This window comes from Tinamus guttatus, unplaced genomic scaffold (genome assembly GCF_059628265.1).
Source record: "Tinamus guttatus ecotype Peru unplaced genomic scaffold, ASM5962826v1 Tinamus_guttatus_pri_ptg000172l, whole genome shotgun sequence".
Classification (NCBI taxonomy): domain Eukaryota; kingdom Metazoa; phylum Chordata; class Aves; order Tinamiformes; family Tinamidae; genus Tinamus; species Tinamus guttatus.
The window spans coordinates 6,517,025-6,531,496 of record NW_028288706.1 but is presented as its reverse complement, the minus strand read 5'-3'; the positions used below and the strand labels follow the sequence as shown (position 1 = coordinate 6,531,496).

At 37.7% G+C, this 14,472-nt stretch overlaps 1 protein-coding gene across 2 annotated transcripts in view; it reads left to right on the top strand.

Annotated features, from left to right (window-relative positions):
* The window catches only part of SMG1 (SMG1 nonsense mediated mRNA decay associated PI3K related kinase), a 57,222-nt gene extending 43,762 nt beyond the window's left edge, over positions 1–13,460 (top strand). For both annotated transcript variants that reach the window (XM_088523192.1, XM_088523193.1), the window contains 16 exons: positions 203–482; positions 1,233–1,505; positions 1,637–1,871; positions 2,429–2,655; positions 3,434–3,584; positions 3,672–3,861; positions 4,060–4,529; positions 5,531–5,668; positions 6,605–6,757; positions 7,037–7,216; positions 7,421–7,648; positions 8,113–8,324; positions 8,516–8,622; positions 9,712–9,891; positions 10,017–10,123; positions 10,819–13,460. In XM_088523192.1, the coding sequence (XP_088379318.1) occupies positions 203–482; positions 1,233–1,505; positions 1,637–1,871; positions 2,429–2,655; positions 3,434–3,584; positions 3,672–3,861; positions 4,060–4,529; positions 5,531–5,668; positions 6,605–6,757; positions 7,037–7,216; positions 7,421–7,648; positions 8,113–8,324; positions 8,516–8,622; positions 9,712–9,891; positions 10,017–10,123; positions 10,819–10,896 (3,209 nt within the window). In that variant the 3' untranslated portion in view covers positions 10,897–13,460. The remainder of the gene's footprint in view (positions 1–202; positions 483–1,232; positions 1,506–1,636; positions 1,872–2,428; positions 2,656–3,433; positions 3,585–3,671; positions 3,862–4,059; positions 4,530–5,530; positions 5,669–6,604; positions 6,758–7,036; positions 7,217–7,420; positions 7,649–8,112; positions 8,325–8,515; positions 8,623–9,711; positions 9,892–10,016; positions 10,124–10,818) is intronic.
* The last annotated feature ends 1,012 nt before the right edge of the window (positions 13,461–14,472 follow it).

Here is a 14,472-nt window from a genome sequence, read left to right as displayed (position 1 = left end):
CTGAAAACGTGAGCTTGCCTCTCTTGCGCTAGCCATGTACATTATTCTTTTACCTTGGATATAAAATCGGCAGTTTAAATAGTCAATACCTTCTTCACCACAGGTGACACTGCTTTGGAAAAGACTTTAATACCTGGTGCTCTGAAGTATGTGGGCTTTGGAGTTCAATGCAGGTTAATTGTTTAACTGTCTTTCTTAAAAGGTCCTCCCAGTTATGTACCAGCAACAGCATTTCTGCAAAATGCAGGCCAGGCCCATCTAATCAGTCAGTGTGAACAATTAGAAGGGGAAGTTGGTGCTCTTCTTCAGCAGAGAAGATCTGTTTTACGTGGTTGTCTTGAACAGCTGCACAACTATGCAACTGTAGCGCTTCAGTATCCAAAAGCTGTATTTCAGAAGCACCGAATTGAGCAATGGAAAACTTGGATGGAAGAACTTATTTGTAACATGACAATAGAGCGCTGCCAGGATATCTTCAGGAAGTAAGTTTGCAAAATAATTGATTTTTCTCAAGAAGAATAATTTAGTGTTCAAACTATTTTAGAATTTTATTTTTTAAATTAAAATAGAGTTTTGCTGTGTAATTAAATTGGGGCTCCCAAAACAAGTTTAAATAGTAATTTTTCAGAAGCCTGAAGAGAGGGGGAAAATAAATAATAGGTTGTTTTAAATACCTTGCTTCAGAATCTTCCTATTGATTGCAAAAAGAAAACTAAGTAACTTTTCCTTGTCATGAAAATATAAATGACAGGGTGTGGCTTTAGTATAGTTTTAACTGGGGATTTTAGGAGAATAATATTTAAAAACCACCACATCTACCAGGGACTTTCTTTGATCAAATAAAATTTTCTAACTTTTTTTTTCTCCCCTCTCCAAAACCAGGCCATTACAGCATTCCTAATGCTTAGCCTATGTGTTTTAGTTTAGAATCAGGTGTTTTTACTGAAATCTGTGTCCTTCCTATTCCGTATCATCTCTATTTGCCTAGATGACTTCTATTTGGATGTTCTCTGTGCTTGCAGATAGTAGTGGAATGTCATGTTTTCTGTAATGCTTTATGAAAGGGTCGGCAGGACAGTCGTTGACTGCTGGGGTATTTTAGGTTGATAAAGTGCATGGTGTGATAACCGTTCAAATGTGGTGTATTTTTTTTTTTTCCTTCCCAGGGAGTAGAATGCAACTTGCTAGAGCTTGAGAAGGGAGAATGTTGTCATTGTGCTCTTGCTTTACAGGTACGAAATGCAATATGCTCCTCAGCCGCCTCCAAGCATGTGCCAGTTCATAACTGCTACGGAAATGACTCTGCAGCGCTATGCAGCAGATATAAATAGCAGGCTTATCAGGCAGGTGGAGCGTTTGAAACAAGAAGCAGTTACTGTACCTGTCTGTGAGGAGCAGCTGAAAGAAATTGAACGTTGCATAAAAGTTTTTCTTCATGAAAATGGAGAGGAGGGCTCTCTGAGCTTAGCAAGCGTTATCATCTCTGCTCTCTGCACGCTTACGAGGTGAGGCGCCTCTTGAGACTTTTTTGTATTTATTCATGTTTTAAAGGAGTATTCCAAGTGACATGTTAATGCGGGGCATGCAATAGCATGTGGTTATCCACTCATTAAACTAAGCATCGTAACTGGTCTAGGCGGAATCTGATGATGGAAGGTGCAGCGTCTAGTGCTGGAGAGCAGCTGGTTGATCTCACCTCGAGAGACGGAGCCTGGTTCTTGGAGGAGCTGTGCAGCATGAGTGGGAATGTCACGTGCTTAGTACAGTTGCTGAAGCAGTGTCATCTTGTACCTCAAGACTTGGATATCCCCAACCCGATTGAAGCATCAGAAGCTGTACATTTGGCTAATGGAGTATACATCTCGCTTCAGGTGACAATTTTTCTTTTTGCTTCCCTCATACTGAACCTTTTAAACATTCCCAACAAATCCTGCCTAAAAAACAGTTCAATGCTTGTTCATGGTATTGCTGCTACTGTTTGGGGTGTTACTCCACTTCTTCACTGAGTTGATGAGCCATTTACAACTTCTATTTACATTTTTATTGGTCAGAAGAAACCATTTCGGTCTATACACGACAAGGTTTTTAAGACTACTGTGGAATAACCATGAAAAAAGTTGATAGCAGAAGAATAGCTTAAGAATAGCTTTGTGTCTTATTCTTTAATTCTTTTGCTGCTAGTCCAGAACAACTTCAAATATGCTCTGTTTTCCTGCACCTGCAAAGGCTTAGTTGAACAAGAGAACAAATCTAGTCTGAAACAAATTCTGAAAACCTATTTTATAGAGCCAAGTATAATAGTTTAACTCATTTATAGTTCCATAATGTGAAAGAAAAATGTAAATCATTTGGAAAGATGTTGTATGTGATTTGGGGGGAGGAGAAAAGTTCTAATGAGTTCTAAAAGTTCTAACTTAATTCTCAACAGGAATTAAACTCAAACTTTCGGCAGATCATTTTTCCTGAAGCACTTAGGTGCCTAATGAAAGGAGAGTACACTTTAGAAAGTATGCTTCATGAATTAGATAATCTTATCGAGCAAACAACTGATGGAGTCCCTTTGCAAACGCTGGTTGAATCTCTCCAAGCCTATTTAAGGAATGCAGCTATGGGACTGGAGGAAGAAACACATACTCATTACATTGATGTTGCAAGGTAAATCACATACACTTCGTGGTTCAGCTTTAGTACAGTCAGAAGTCTTCATATACCTTCTTGCTGATAAATTTGGCTATGTTGGATTATGTGTTTGAAATACAGGTTTCTCTTTCCATGGAATACCCCTAAGAAGATATATAGATTTTTATAGTAAATTACACAGCTACAGCAATAGAAACATTTATATCTGCTGAAGGTAGTCTTGAGTTGTTTGATAGTTAACAGTCTAAAATATTTATGTACTTGTGATTTTATATTTGAAGCTTTTAAGGAATGATGGGGAAAAGAAAAAAAACAAAATGGGAACTGCTCCACAGTTCTGTGGGAGGAACATGGTTGAAGAGAGAGCTTGTAACTGTGGCACTTGCTTGTCAGGAGCTTTGGCCAGTTTTTGCCTAATGATTCAGTGATTTGCTAGCCAAACTTGTGCAATTGGTACCACAGGACAGTACTTTTCTGGACAAGCGTTTCCTAGACAGCTGAGGCAATTCAAAAGCTTCCTGCCAAGTAAAAAGCTGAGCCAGTTAGGTGGGGCTGATCTAAACCATCGATGATGTGGTGAATCTTACCCCAAAAAAAAAAAAAAAAAACTATAGGAAGTATGGTTGGTATCCTCTTATCTGGATGAGGAGGGGGAAAAGAACCTGCAGAAAATTCACTTAGTTGAACACAGTTAAGATTTGTTTCAGATCTGCTCTAGCTATGGAGAAACTTTTTTTTAATCCTGCTTTTTAATTGTAGACTAAGCAAAGATGTGTAACTTTTTTTCTTTAAGAGTGCTTCATGCTCAGTATGGTGAGCTGATACAGCCAAGAAATGGTTCAGTTGATGAGACTCCAAAAATGTCAGCTGGTCAGATGCTTTTGGTAGCATTTGATGGAATGTTTGCTCAAGTGGAAACTGCATTTGGCTTATTGATTGAAAAGGTATGTGGTTATTTTCCCAAAGTACTCTTTGAGTCAGGAGTAAAAGTTTTATAAAACAAAATTAAATATTTTCTTTATATCGCTCAGCTAAACAAGATGGAAATACCCGTTGCTTGGCGTAAGATCGATATAATTAGGGAAGCCCGAAGCACCCAAGTTAACTTCTTTGATGATGATAATAATCGACAAGTTCTAGAGGAAATTTTTTTTCTGAAGAGACTTCAGACAATTAAAGAATTCTTCAGACTCTGTGGTACCTTTTCTAAAACACTGTCAGGTAAATAAATATGTTGTCAAATATACAATATTGTTTTGTCTGCTTATATTTTGTATATGGCCAGGAGCTAGAAGTTTCAAAAAAAAAAAAAAAAGTAAATCCTCTAATTTTGCTACGTTTCTAAATCTGATGTATCAAATTAATGTATCACATGCTTAATTTACAACTAAAATACTGTCGCTTTCTTCCTTTTGAAAGGAATCAGTTCACTTGAAGACCAGAACACAGTAAATGGACCTGTTCAAATTGTCAATGTGAAAGCCCTTTATAGAAACTCTTGTTTTAGTGAAGACCAAATGGCCAAACCGATCAAGGCTTTTACTGCTGACTTTGTGAGGCAGCTTTTAATTGGCCTTCCAAATCAAGCTTTGGGACTCACGCTGTGCAGTTTCATCAGTGCTTTGGGTGTGGATATCATTGCTCAGGTAGAAGCCAAGGACTTTGGAGCAGAAAGCAAGGTTTCCGTGGATGACCTGTGCAAGAAAGCTGTGGAGCACAACATCCAGATTGGCAAGTTCTCACAGCTGGTCATGAACAGGGCAACAGTATTAGCTAGCTCATACGATACAGCATGGAAGAAGCATGATTTAGTGCGCAGACTTGAAACCAGCATTTCCTCTTGCAAGACGAGTCTTCAGAGAGTGCAGCTGCACATTGCCATGTTCCAGGTGAGACTGTATGTTCTTGGCAAACATTTTCCTATGGAAAATAAGTTTTAGTTACTGTGTCTGAGCACTGTAGGGACTTTTTGTTGAATGAACTTTAGTATATTTTAATTGACTTAGTATACTGTTTAATTCTTTTAATTCTTCCCTAAATATATAGGGAGCCAATTACTCTAGAAGATAGCTGCCTTTTAAGATGCAAATGTAACAATATGTAAATTCTTTTTTGACTAAATGCACAACTTTTTCAGTAACCATGAAGTCATTTATTAGAAAAAATGTAATTTATTGGTTTTCTTGCAAGCAATGTTGTGCTATTTTACCCCTCTAAAAAGAAAAAGTAGGAATTCAAAGAACGTGCACGCTTAAAATATATATTGTTGGCTGTCATCTTGTATTGTTCCTACAAATTTCACTGTTTTAATTCACTCCTTGTTCCCCTCTGCCTCATGGAACAAATATAAATAGCAGCTGTATTGGTCATACAAACATTCTTCAGTGGCTTTAGATAAATGTAATTGTGTGCATTGAATTGTATGTCTGTACTCAGTTATGTTGTACTATCACCAATCTGCATTCTATAGTGACTTGTAGGTTTAGGGTAAAGGCATTGTCCACATCATTACTAACCCTTTACATGGGTTGCTAAGCAAAATTATGTCTGTTTTGTAATGTATTGCAAGTGAACTCTCTCCAAAGATCGAGGGGTTTTTCTTTACACTAAGAAAATGTGTGTAAATCACTTCCTCTAGTAAGCTAGGGACTGATTAATGGCATAGTTATATGATCTAGCAAAGCATGGTTTATGCTATTTATAGAATGTATTAATGATTCAGAAATTGAAAACCTGCTGGTGTCATCTTATACACATAGCCCTTTTGAAATGTCCATACTACAGGATGTACCAGAATGCTAGATTTGCTGTTTGAAGTGAAGTGTTTTGTGATGAGTAATATTGCTAACCAAGTCTTTTCCTATTTAAAAAAAAAAAAAAAAAAAAAAAGTGGCAACATGAAGACCTTCTTATCAGTCGTCCACAGGCCATCTCTGTTACTCCTCCACCTCGGTCTGCAATTTTAGCCAGCATGAAAAAGAAACTTCATACTCTCAGTCAAATTGAAGCTTCAATTGCAACAGTCCAGGTACTGCTACGATTGGGGGTGTTTTTCGGCAGTGTTGAAATATGTCTCTTCCTAACCACACATTACAGAATTATCTGCCTCCTCCAGATAGCTCGTCATGTTATCTAAGCACACATTTGATGGTGTTTTCATTGCTCCTTCAGTCTGCTTTGCCTTTGTTTTGCTCTGTCTGCTGTATACTATTACACTGTTGTTTTCAGTCATCTTACAGTACACAACACTCTTTCCTGGTGTACAAGTAAATCTGTTCCATGGACAAAAAAAATACATAAAAATACCCTGTCTTCTGAAGGCTGGTCATACTCATATTGTTTTAAGTTTCACTTCTTTAAATGATCCTCACTACCATTTTGCTTGAAGTATTGAAAGCTTCTTCTTCTAATTGGGCAAATGCTTTATTTTGTGTTAAAATTTCTACGTGTTGAAAATCTGCCCAGCTTTACAGGCTGTTCTAAAAATATTTTTTGGTGTGTTTCTATTTAAGACTTTAGGGTATTACAGTAATCGAGGATGTTGGCTGTTTAGTACATACTGTGCAACTTGTTGAATCTTAATTTTATTTTTATTAAGATACTGTTCATAATCTCTTTTTATGAAGATTACTTGCACAAAGGTCTGATATTCCTGTAATTTTATTTTGTTTTTAATCTAGATAGGTGGTGATTTAATTTGCTGACATTCTCTAGTGGGTTAAATTCTAGACAGGTGTTTTTTGTTTTCATAACAATCAAATCCAGTTGTGATGTGTGCTGAAAACAGTCTCAGCTTACATCTGGCAGTCATGTTGACCACAATCTTTTACATAAGTGGATATAAGAATCCATGTGACTGCATAAATTATTATGTATAACTTAAGCTTAATAGACTGTGTCATATAATATATAAATATATGTTCATATGCATGCATATTTTCTATTATGTTTTTTCCCATTGCAGGAGAAGCTAGCAGCACTCGAAGCGAGCATTGAGCAGCGTTTAAAATGGGCAGGAGGTGCTAATCCTGCACTGGCACCAGTTTTACAAGACTTTGATGCGACTATTGCTGAAAGAAGAAACCTTGTCCTTAAAGAAAGTCAGAGAGCAAGTCAGGTACTACTGTCTACATGAAATATAACTGAGTTGGGTGAAAGATTTTTTTTTTTTCCCCTTAACATTTTAAAAGCAAGTATAGAAATCCAAATACTTTGGAGGTTCCCACTTTAAAAGCAATATGAGTCGCTATTACCGCAGGATTGGAAATGATATTAGTGTAACAGAGCAGCTTTACTGCTGTATTTAAAAGTCATTTTTCTAAGAATATGGAACATGTGCAGTTTAATACATGTTTAATTGGGATATCTTCTTTCTTGTTTTTGCTTGGATTCTCAGGTTACATTCCTCTGCAGTAACATCATTCATTTTGAAAGTTTACGTACTAGAACAGCAGAAGCCTTAAATCTGGATGCAGCACTATTTGAACTTCTCAAACGCTGTCAACAAATGTGCACGTTTGCATCACAGTTTAACAGTTCAGTCTCCGAACTGGAGCTTCGCTTACTTCAGAGAGTGGTGAGTGAAGGTTAAAGGTTATAACATGACACAATTACTGTAATAAACACATTATCTGGAATGAAAGGCAAAAATGGAGAGCTTATCTTCTAATGAGTAATCGATAACAGTTTGCATGATTGCTGTACATGTGGTCATAGCACCTACACAGTAATTGAGTTTCACCTCTGGATGTAGCTAATTATTTACTCCTGACACTTTTAGGGCACTGGTCTTGAACATCCTATTGGTAGCTCTGAATGGCTTCACTCAGCTCACAAGCAGTTGACCCAAGAAATATCTACACAAAGAACGGTACAAACAGAGAGAGAACAGCAAATAGAAACTGTTTGTGAAACGATTCAGAACCTGGTGGATAGTATTAAAACTGTGCTTACTGGTCATAACAGACAACTTGGTGATGTCAAGCATCTGCTGAAAGCTATGGCAAAGGTATGCCTGAAATGTGACTGAATTTTATTGCTGGAAACAATGTCAGTATGGTTCAGCTTATAAAGTATGCATATGTATATACAATATGTGCCTATAAAAGCAAAATAGGGAATTTTGTTCATGTCTATAGTAGTATATTATTCCAGATGTCAAATCCATTTTATAAAGTTGTGTCTCTAGAGCTGTTAATCATGTTTTGGTTGACCTAAACTTTTTGGCTATTGGTAGTTGAAAGTGGGTGAGTATTTTTTTTTAAAGTGCATTTAAAAAAATTCTAGCTTTTAATCAGTAAAACATAATCTTTTTTCAAATTTATTTTCTTGAGATGCAGTCGTTGAAAATAGTGGTTTCTTTATGGCCAGATGATGAACTGAGAGGTTGGAAACACTAAGAAATGCTATACTTCATTCTATTATTAAAAATGTAACGAATAGTTAAACATTTTAAACACATCTCTCTTACAGGATGAAGAAGCAGCTTTGGCAGATGGTGAAGATGTTCCCTATGAGAACAGTGTTAGGCAGTTCTTGGGCGAATATAAATCGTGGCAGGATAATATTCAGACGGTTTTGTTTACATTAGTTCAGGTAATGGGTCAAGTCCGCAGTCAGGAGCATATTGAAATGCTGCAGGAAATAACTCCCACCTTGAAAGAACTAAAAACGCAGAGCCAAAGGTACGTTCCCTTCTGTTTGTTAGAGGCACAAGCGAAACGCCTTCATCAGAGGCACAGCACCACCTGCCTACTTGGTGGTTGTCTTAACATGCTAAAATCTTCCTGCAAAACTTGATTTCTGACTTTCATTTTGAAATTTTGAATGACTTAAATAGCCACCTGAATATTATCAACTGTACTGTGTTTTCCAGTGTCTACAATAATCTAGTGGGTTTTGCATCGCCCTTAGTCACGGATACATCGAATGAGTGCTCAAGCCCAACATCATCTGCTACATATCAGCCAACCTTTGCTGCAGGTAACGCTTTAAAAAAGTACCAAAATTCAAACATGAGGAATTGATGTTAGAGAGAACATCATAATTCTTGATTCATCCTGCAAGGGCTAGCTGTTTTTCAAGATTTTAATAGCCACTAAAATTCCAGACACGTAACATTCAGTGCTGGATGATCAAGTAGCCTTCAAGATGTGGATTTACTTCACAAAACCCAGAATGCATGAGACCCGTTACTGTGTACTATATACTGTTATCATCTAAATGGTAACTAGTGTTGAAACTTATGGTAACTTTGGAATAAATTCTATAACTGTGCAAATGCATTCATGTTCATATTTTTCATCACAATTCACAAAAACATGTATAAAATTAACTTGGGTGTGAATTTCTTATTTAAAGAATTATTCTGCTATCAGTATTTGGACTATAGCTTTGGAGTATAGCTTCCTGATGCCCATGAAGGACCAGATTGCTTTTTACTCCTGCCACACACAATTGTAGTCAGGCTAAGAGTATGTTAACTTATTTTTTATGTAAGTATTTTGTGGTAGAACAAAACCTGTGGTTTAGTTCTGTGAAGTGAAAGGAAAATGCTTTTATTAGAGTAGGAAATGGGGGAAAAATGGAGAGAACTGTTCAGACAAAGAAGCATTTGTTTATATTGAAGTACTGAAAACTGTATTTGATAATACTTCCTAACAGGCAAAATGCAATCATGGTAAGAACAAATATCTTCTATTTGTATAGAACAAATATCTTCTATCTATTTCAGACTTCATTGAATATATAGTTTATCTACCTTAAGGCTCCTTTTTCTTAGGCCGAAAGGCATTCTTGAAAACACAAGTTGAAGCTACTGGAGTGAGACATGATAGCTCAGTTAAGGCACAGTCTTCACAACCGTTTGTTTTGATCCTAAGAGTTCATAAAGGAAGATGAAGAAATCATTATGCTGCAAGAAGGCAAAGCTAAAGATAGTGGATGGTTTATTTGGATGAATATATTTTTAATTTAAATGTATTATGAAAGCAAATTTAGTTTCAGAAAGTAGATTTCAGTGAAACTCTGTAGCTTAATTCAAATTCTTTAAACTTTTTTATTATTTTACAGCTGTACGGAGCAACACAGGGCAGAAAACTCAGCCTGAGGTGATGTCACAGAATGCAAGAAAGCTAATTCAGAAAAACCTTGCCACATCAGCAGATACTCCTCCAAGCACAGTCCCAGGAACTGGCAAAAGTGTTGCCTGTAGTCCTAAAAAGACAGCTAGGGACCCTAAAACAGGAAAAGGTAAACACAGGAATGCAGTGGGCTTTTTTTCTTTCTTTGTTTTTTCTTTTTTTAATTTTTTTTTAATGAAACAAAGTATGCTTCTGTATTGGAATGTAAAATACAATCTTATTTTGTGCTTTTAGCTGTGCAGGAAAGGAATTCGTATGCAGTTAGTGTGTGGAAGCGAGTCAAAGCCAAGTTAGAAGGCCGAGATGTGGATCCCAACAGGAGAATGTCTGTTGCTGAACAGGTGAGTTGAAATTAGTAAAGCTCAATTACTAGGCCTTGCTTTGAATATGTGTGTCTGTACGCCCACGTGTGGATGTGGTTGCTAAAATGCAACTTTAAAAATGAAACAGTATGGTGAATGGGGTCTGGTTTTATCTCTTGATGTGCTGTTTATATTTCAAAGCAGGTCAAGTATGCAGTTGTCCTGTGTTGCTGAATTCATTTTTTTATCAAATGTTCGCACTTCTTGCATCATAAATTTTATGTAAGCTCATGAATCTGATAAAATTGCTGTTGTATCTTAGGCGAATGTTGGTTGCACAGCTGCTGGTAGCCAGCAAAGGCATTAGATTTTTTGACAGCTGTCTAGTGGACAGGACTTGTCTGTTGACCGGTACAACATAACAACCCCGCTGTCTGTGTGAGTTGTTAAAGTCAGCAGATGCAAATGCCTGTGTAAATTGGAGAATGGTGGGACTGTTCTCCAAACTGGAGTTATGAATGAGATGATCCCTTTCCCTAACCCCTTTCACCAGGGCACACTAATTTCTTCTGTGGATTATGTGGAATTATGTAAGATTACAGGTACAGTTGCTGTAGATTTTTTTTTCAGTGAGGCTTTATATATGCAGGTAACATTCAACAGCTGATTTTTAAGACCACTGAACATACTTTAAAATCCAGTGTATTTAAATTTCTTGTTTGACTTTTTAATAGGTTGACTTTGTGATTAAGGAAGCAACTAATCTAGATAACTTGGCTCAGCTGTATGAAGGTTGGACTGCCTGGGTATGAGTAGGGAGAAAGCAGACGAGTCTGGTTCAGCGAGGTCAGACATCCACCAGAATCAACTCGGCCTCAGGCATCCATAGCCGCACCACAGTCGGTGGTGATGCACACCGGGGCTTAATCTGAGGAAACCTAGGAAATCTCGGTGCGCTGGGAAGTGAATCCTGCAGGATAGCTGCACTCAGGGATACGCTAAACACAATGGTCTGCAACCCCCACGGTCAAGGGTGAAAGCTCACCGCTTGAGCAACACGGTTTGTGTTTCTGCTCCGGAAGAACTGCAAACGTGTCTGGGGGTTAGCCGCAGAAAGAAATCGGGATGCTACAAACCGCAGAGTGATTTGGAACTCAATTCCACCTGACCCTGTGAACAATTCAGGAAACACCAAACCCTGTTCAAAGAGAAATGGAAAAAAATGGGGCCATGAAGAAATCACAGCAAAGGAAGATTTGATGCATTCAGATTCTTGTTACTCTTGTTGCTTGGCAACAGTGCTGGTTGAGATGACCAGTTAGTACAGGAAAAGGCTACAAAACGTAAACTTCAGAAATAGACTGAAAGCGAAGAGCTGTACATCTGATAAACGCTGCATTGGAAGAACTTCTGAGATAGAAGAAGAAGCCTTTTGTTCTCTTCTCCTTTTCCTCTTTCCTTTCTTTCTTCCCCTCCAGCCTCTCCTCGCATACCCCTTTCGGCTTATTCTTGTAGTTTAGGTGTACTTCCAATCTGCTTTTTATTTCAATCCTTCTACTTCACAGTTTAGTCAAACTAACAACTTAAATTTTGTTTGGTATGCAAATTTTCCAAAAGCACTGAAAATACAGAACATCAATGATTACTTATGAGTTGGATGGTCAAATGCAAAATGTAATTTTGGTTATTTTAAAGTCATTTCTGTGATTCTATCATGTACAGTTTCTCAAAATTGTCACTGTGCATTTAAAAGTAATGAATCCTACAGGCATTTGATTTAATGTGCACTTCCCTCTGCTTGCAGTGTACACTTTTTTGTAATACAAATTGTCCCTCCAATTCATTCTACTGTGATTGCTGTAGTTTCTTTCGTACAACGTAGCTAATCCAATGTAATCTTTACCTTTTAAAAAACCAGGATAGAGTATCTAGTAGAGTTTTACATTGTTGATGACAGATAAACAATAAAGTGATGTTCTGGTGGAGGTAGAGTGATATGCTTTTTACTTCACTTTTCTAATACTTTTAGTTCACACTTGTAAATTATAATGCTTCAGTTCACAGGGGTATACATGTAATCCAACAAATGAAGGACTCTCCAATTTCTGTTCAACTAGATTTGTAAAGATTTCTGCAAAGTAATTTTGCTTTGCCATATTACTTCTATAAATGGTTGTTCAATGATGCATTCATAGTGAATCTTCCACCAAGGCTTTTTGTTTTTTAATCAGTTCTGCACTCAAAGTGTGATTATGGTCAGAAAAGTCTCGCTAAAAATGGCATCTTCTTACTTAGAACTATGTACTGCTTGTCTGTCAGTTCTTCCTTTTAAAAGTTCGGACTGTCTTTGGCTCTGAAACACTTTTAGGAAAAGGAAACATGCCTTTCTTAAACCAACTAAACTGAACATAATTGAGTTATAACTACAGAATCTGTTACAAGTGATATTCAAAGCAGAAATGCACATTGGCTTTCTCAACTCAGATAAATTTGCATAGCTATGTATATAAAACTAAACAAAAAACAACTTTGTAAATTTGGTGAATTCTTTACATGCAGCTGCTGGGGGGAGGGGAAGGATAACCATGGGATGTTCCTTTATGCCATTTTAGTCACTTTGCAGAGTGAAAAACACACTTTGTTTTTTTTCAATCAAAATTTGCATTAAGGAATTTGGGCCAAGTTCCCTACTAGCATACAATGCATTTAATTGAATGAATTTACCGCAGTTAATCTGAGTAGAAAACTTGGCTAACAATTTTCAGATAACAAAATTAACACCAGGCATAAGTAAAAGAAGAATTTTTATTATTTTCAGTATTTGCACTATGCTAACTGCTCTGCCTCCTAAGTAGGTCTTAGAGTTCACTTTCTTTTTTCTGTTGCCAATTTTTCGTGGACATGCACTTCGAAGTGAGGAATTTCAAGAGACATAAGGCCTTTTTTCTTTTGTGTTGCGTTCTGATTGCCTGAGTAGCTCCAGGGAAGTCACAGGCTTTATATTTAATGATACTCATGTGCAAATGCATTCCACAGTCATCGCTGCCTGAACCCTCTGCCACGCCGCGTATTGCAAGAAGGTGTTTGAATGTTGCAGTGAAGAACATTCATACGCAGAACAAGATACTTCACGCTGTTAGTCCTTTTTACTTTTCTCCAGTTTAAAAAGAAAAAAACTTATGAACAATCTGTTTGGAGTACCATAGAGTAATAAGAGTGTATTATACATGCTGTTTTATTTCTTGGAAGTCGGGGGAAGGGAGGGGTAATGCACTCACCTGTGGCTCATGTATTATACCTCTGCTATCCAGAAATGAAACACCTGTGTGGAGATGGGTTCTTTACTGCGTAATTTAATAAAGTTTTAAAATAAAAATTATTTGTATTCATAATTTATTTATGCAAATCTGCTCGTGGTTCTGAAAATTATGGAGGAGAATAAAAGGTCAAGTACATAGCATCTCTGGTTAGGACTGGATTCTAGAAAGAATTGTGTGTGATATTAAGGGGAGCTCGCATGTTTAGGAGTTTGTGGGGCTGTCAACATCCATGTGATGAAGTTGAAATGCTTCCTTTAACAGGTGGTGACAATGGTGAATTGGTACCTTCACCACACTTACTGAACCTAGAATAGAGCTCTTGTGCAGAGTGTGTGCATGCATGTTGCATGTTAGGTCATCTTTTTAAATAAATGTCCTTACAGGAAAGACAAGGTTTCTTTATTTCAGTAAAACTGAGAGATCTACTTTGCTGCTCTAACAAAATACAGAATAATGCAAATCTATAATCAAAATCTTCATGAATATACAAATCAACTCAAGGGAGGAGAGGGACAAGCAGCTGGACAAGGCTGGGAGCTCGTGTGTTTGCTGCAGGGGCAGTGCCAGGCCCTGCCTGCACAGCAGGGTGTCTGGGGACACTCCTGGGCCCTGAGGCAGCCTGCAGCAGGCCCACGGGCATGGGGAAAGGCAGCAGCCAGGCTGAGCCTCACGGGGCAGGTGGCAGCTGCAAGGAGCAGGGGACATCCATGATCCTGCACTGGGGAGGGAGCGAAGGGCAAACATCGGCGTGGACATGGTCGAAGTGCAGTGCAGGGCTTTCTCAAGAGACTTTAATCAGAAGTGCTGCTGGCAGTGCTTTCTTACGAAATTATTTTATTGTAGAGCAATAGTGGATTTTGAGGGTAGAGTCCAGCATTTCCAAGGTAAGTGCAAAAGAGTGCATGAAGATATTCACAGCTCTTGGGAACCATTAATTAATTCAAAGGTTGTACAGTCAAGTCTATTCCTTATAGGGCACTCTTCAAAATATTTCAAGAGTCTAGAAGATCAAAAACATGCTAAGGTGTCATCCTTGTTCCTGGATAAAGTGCAGCGCTGCCTCCTTTC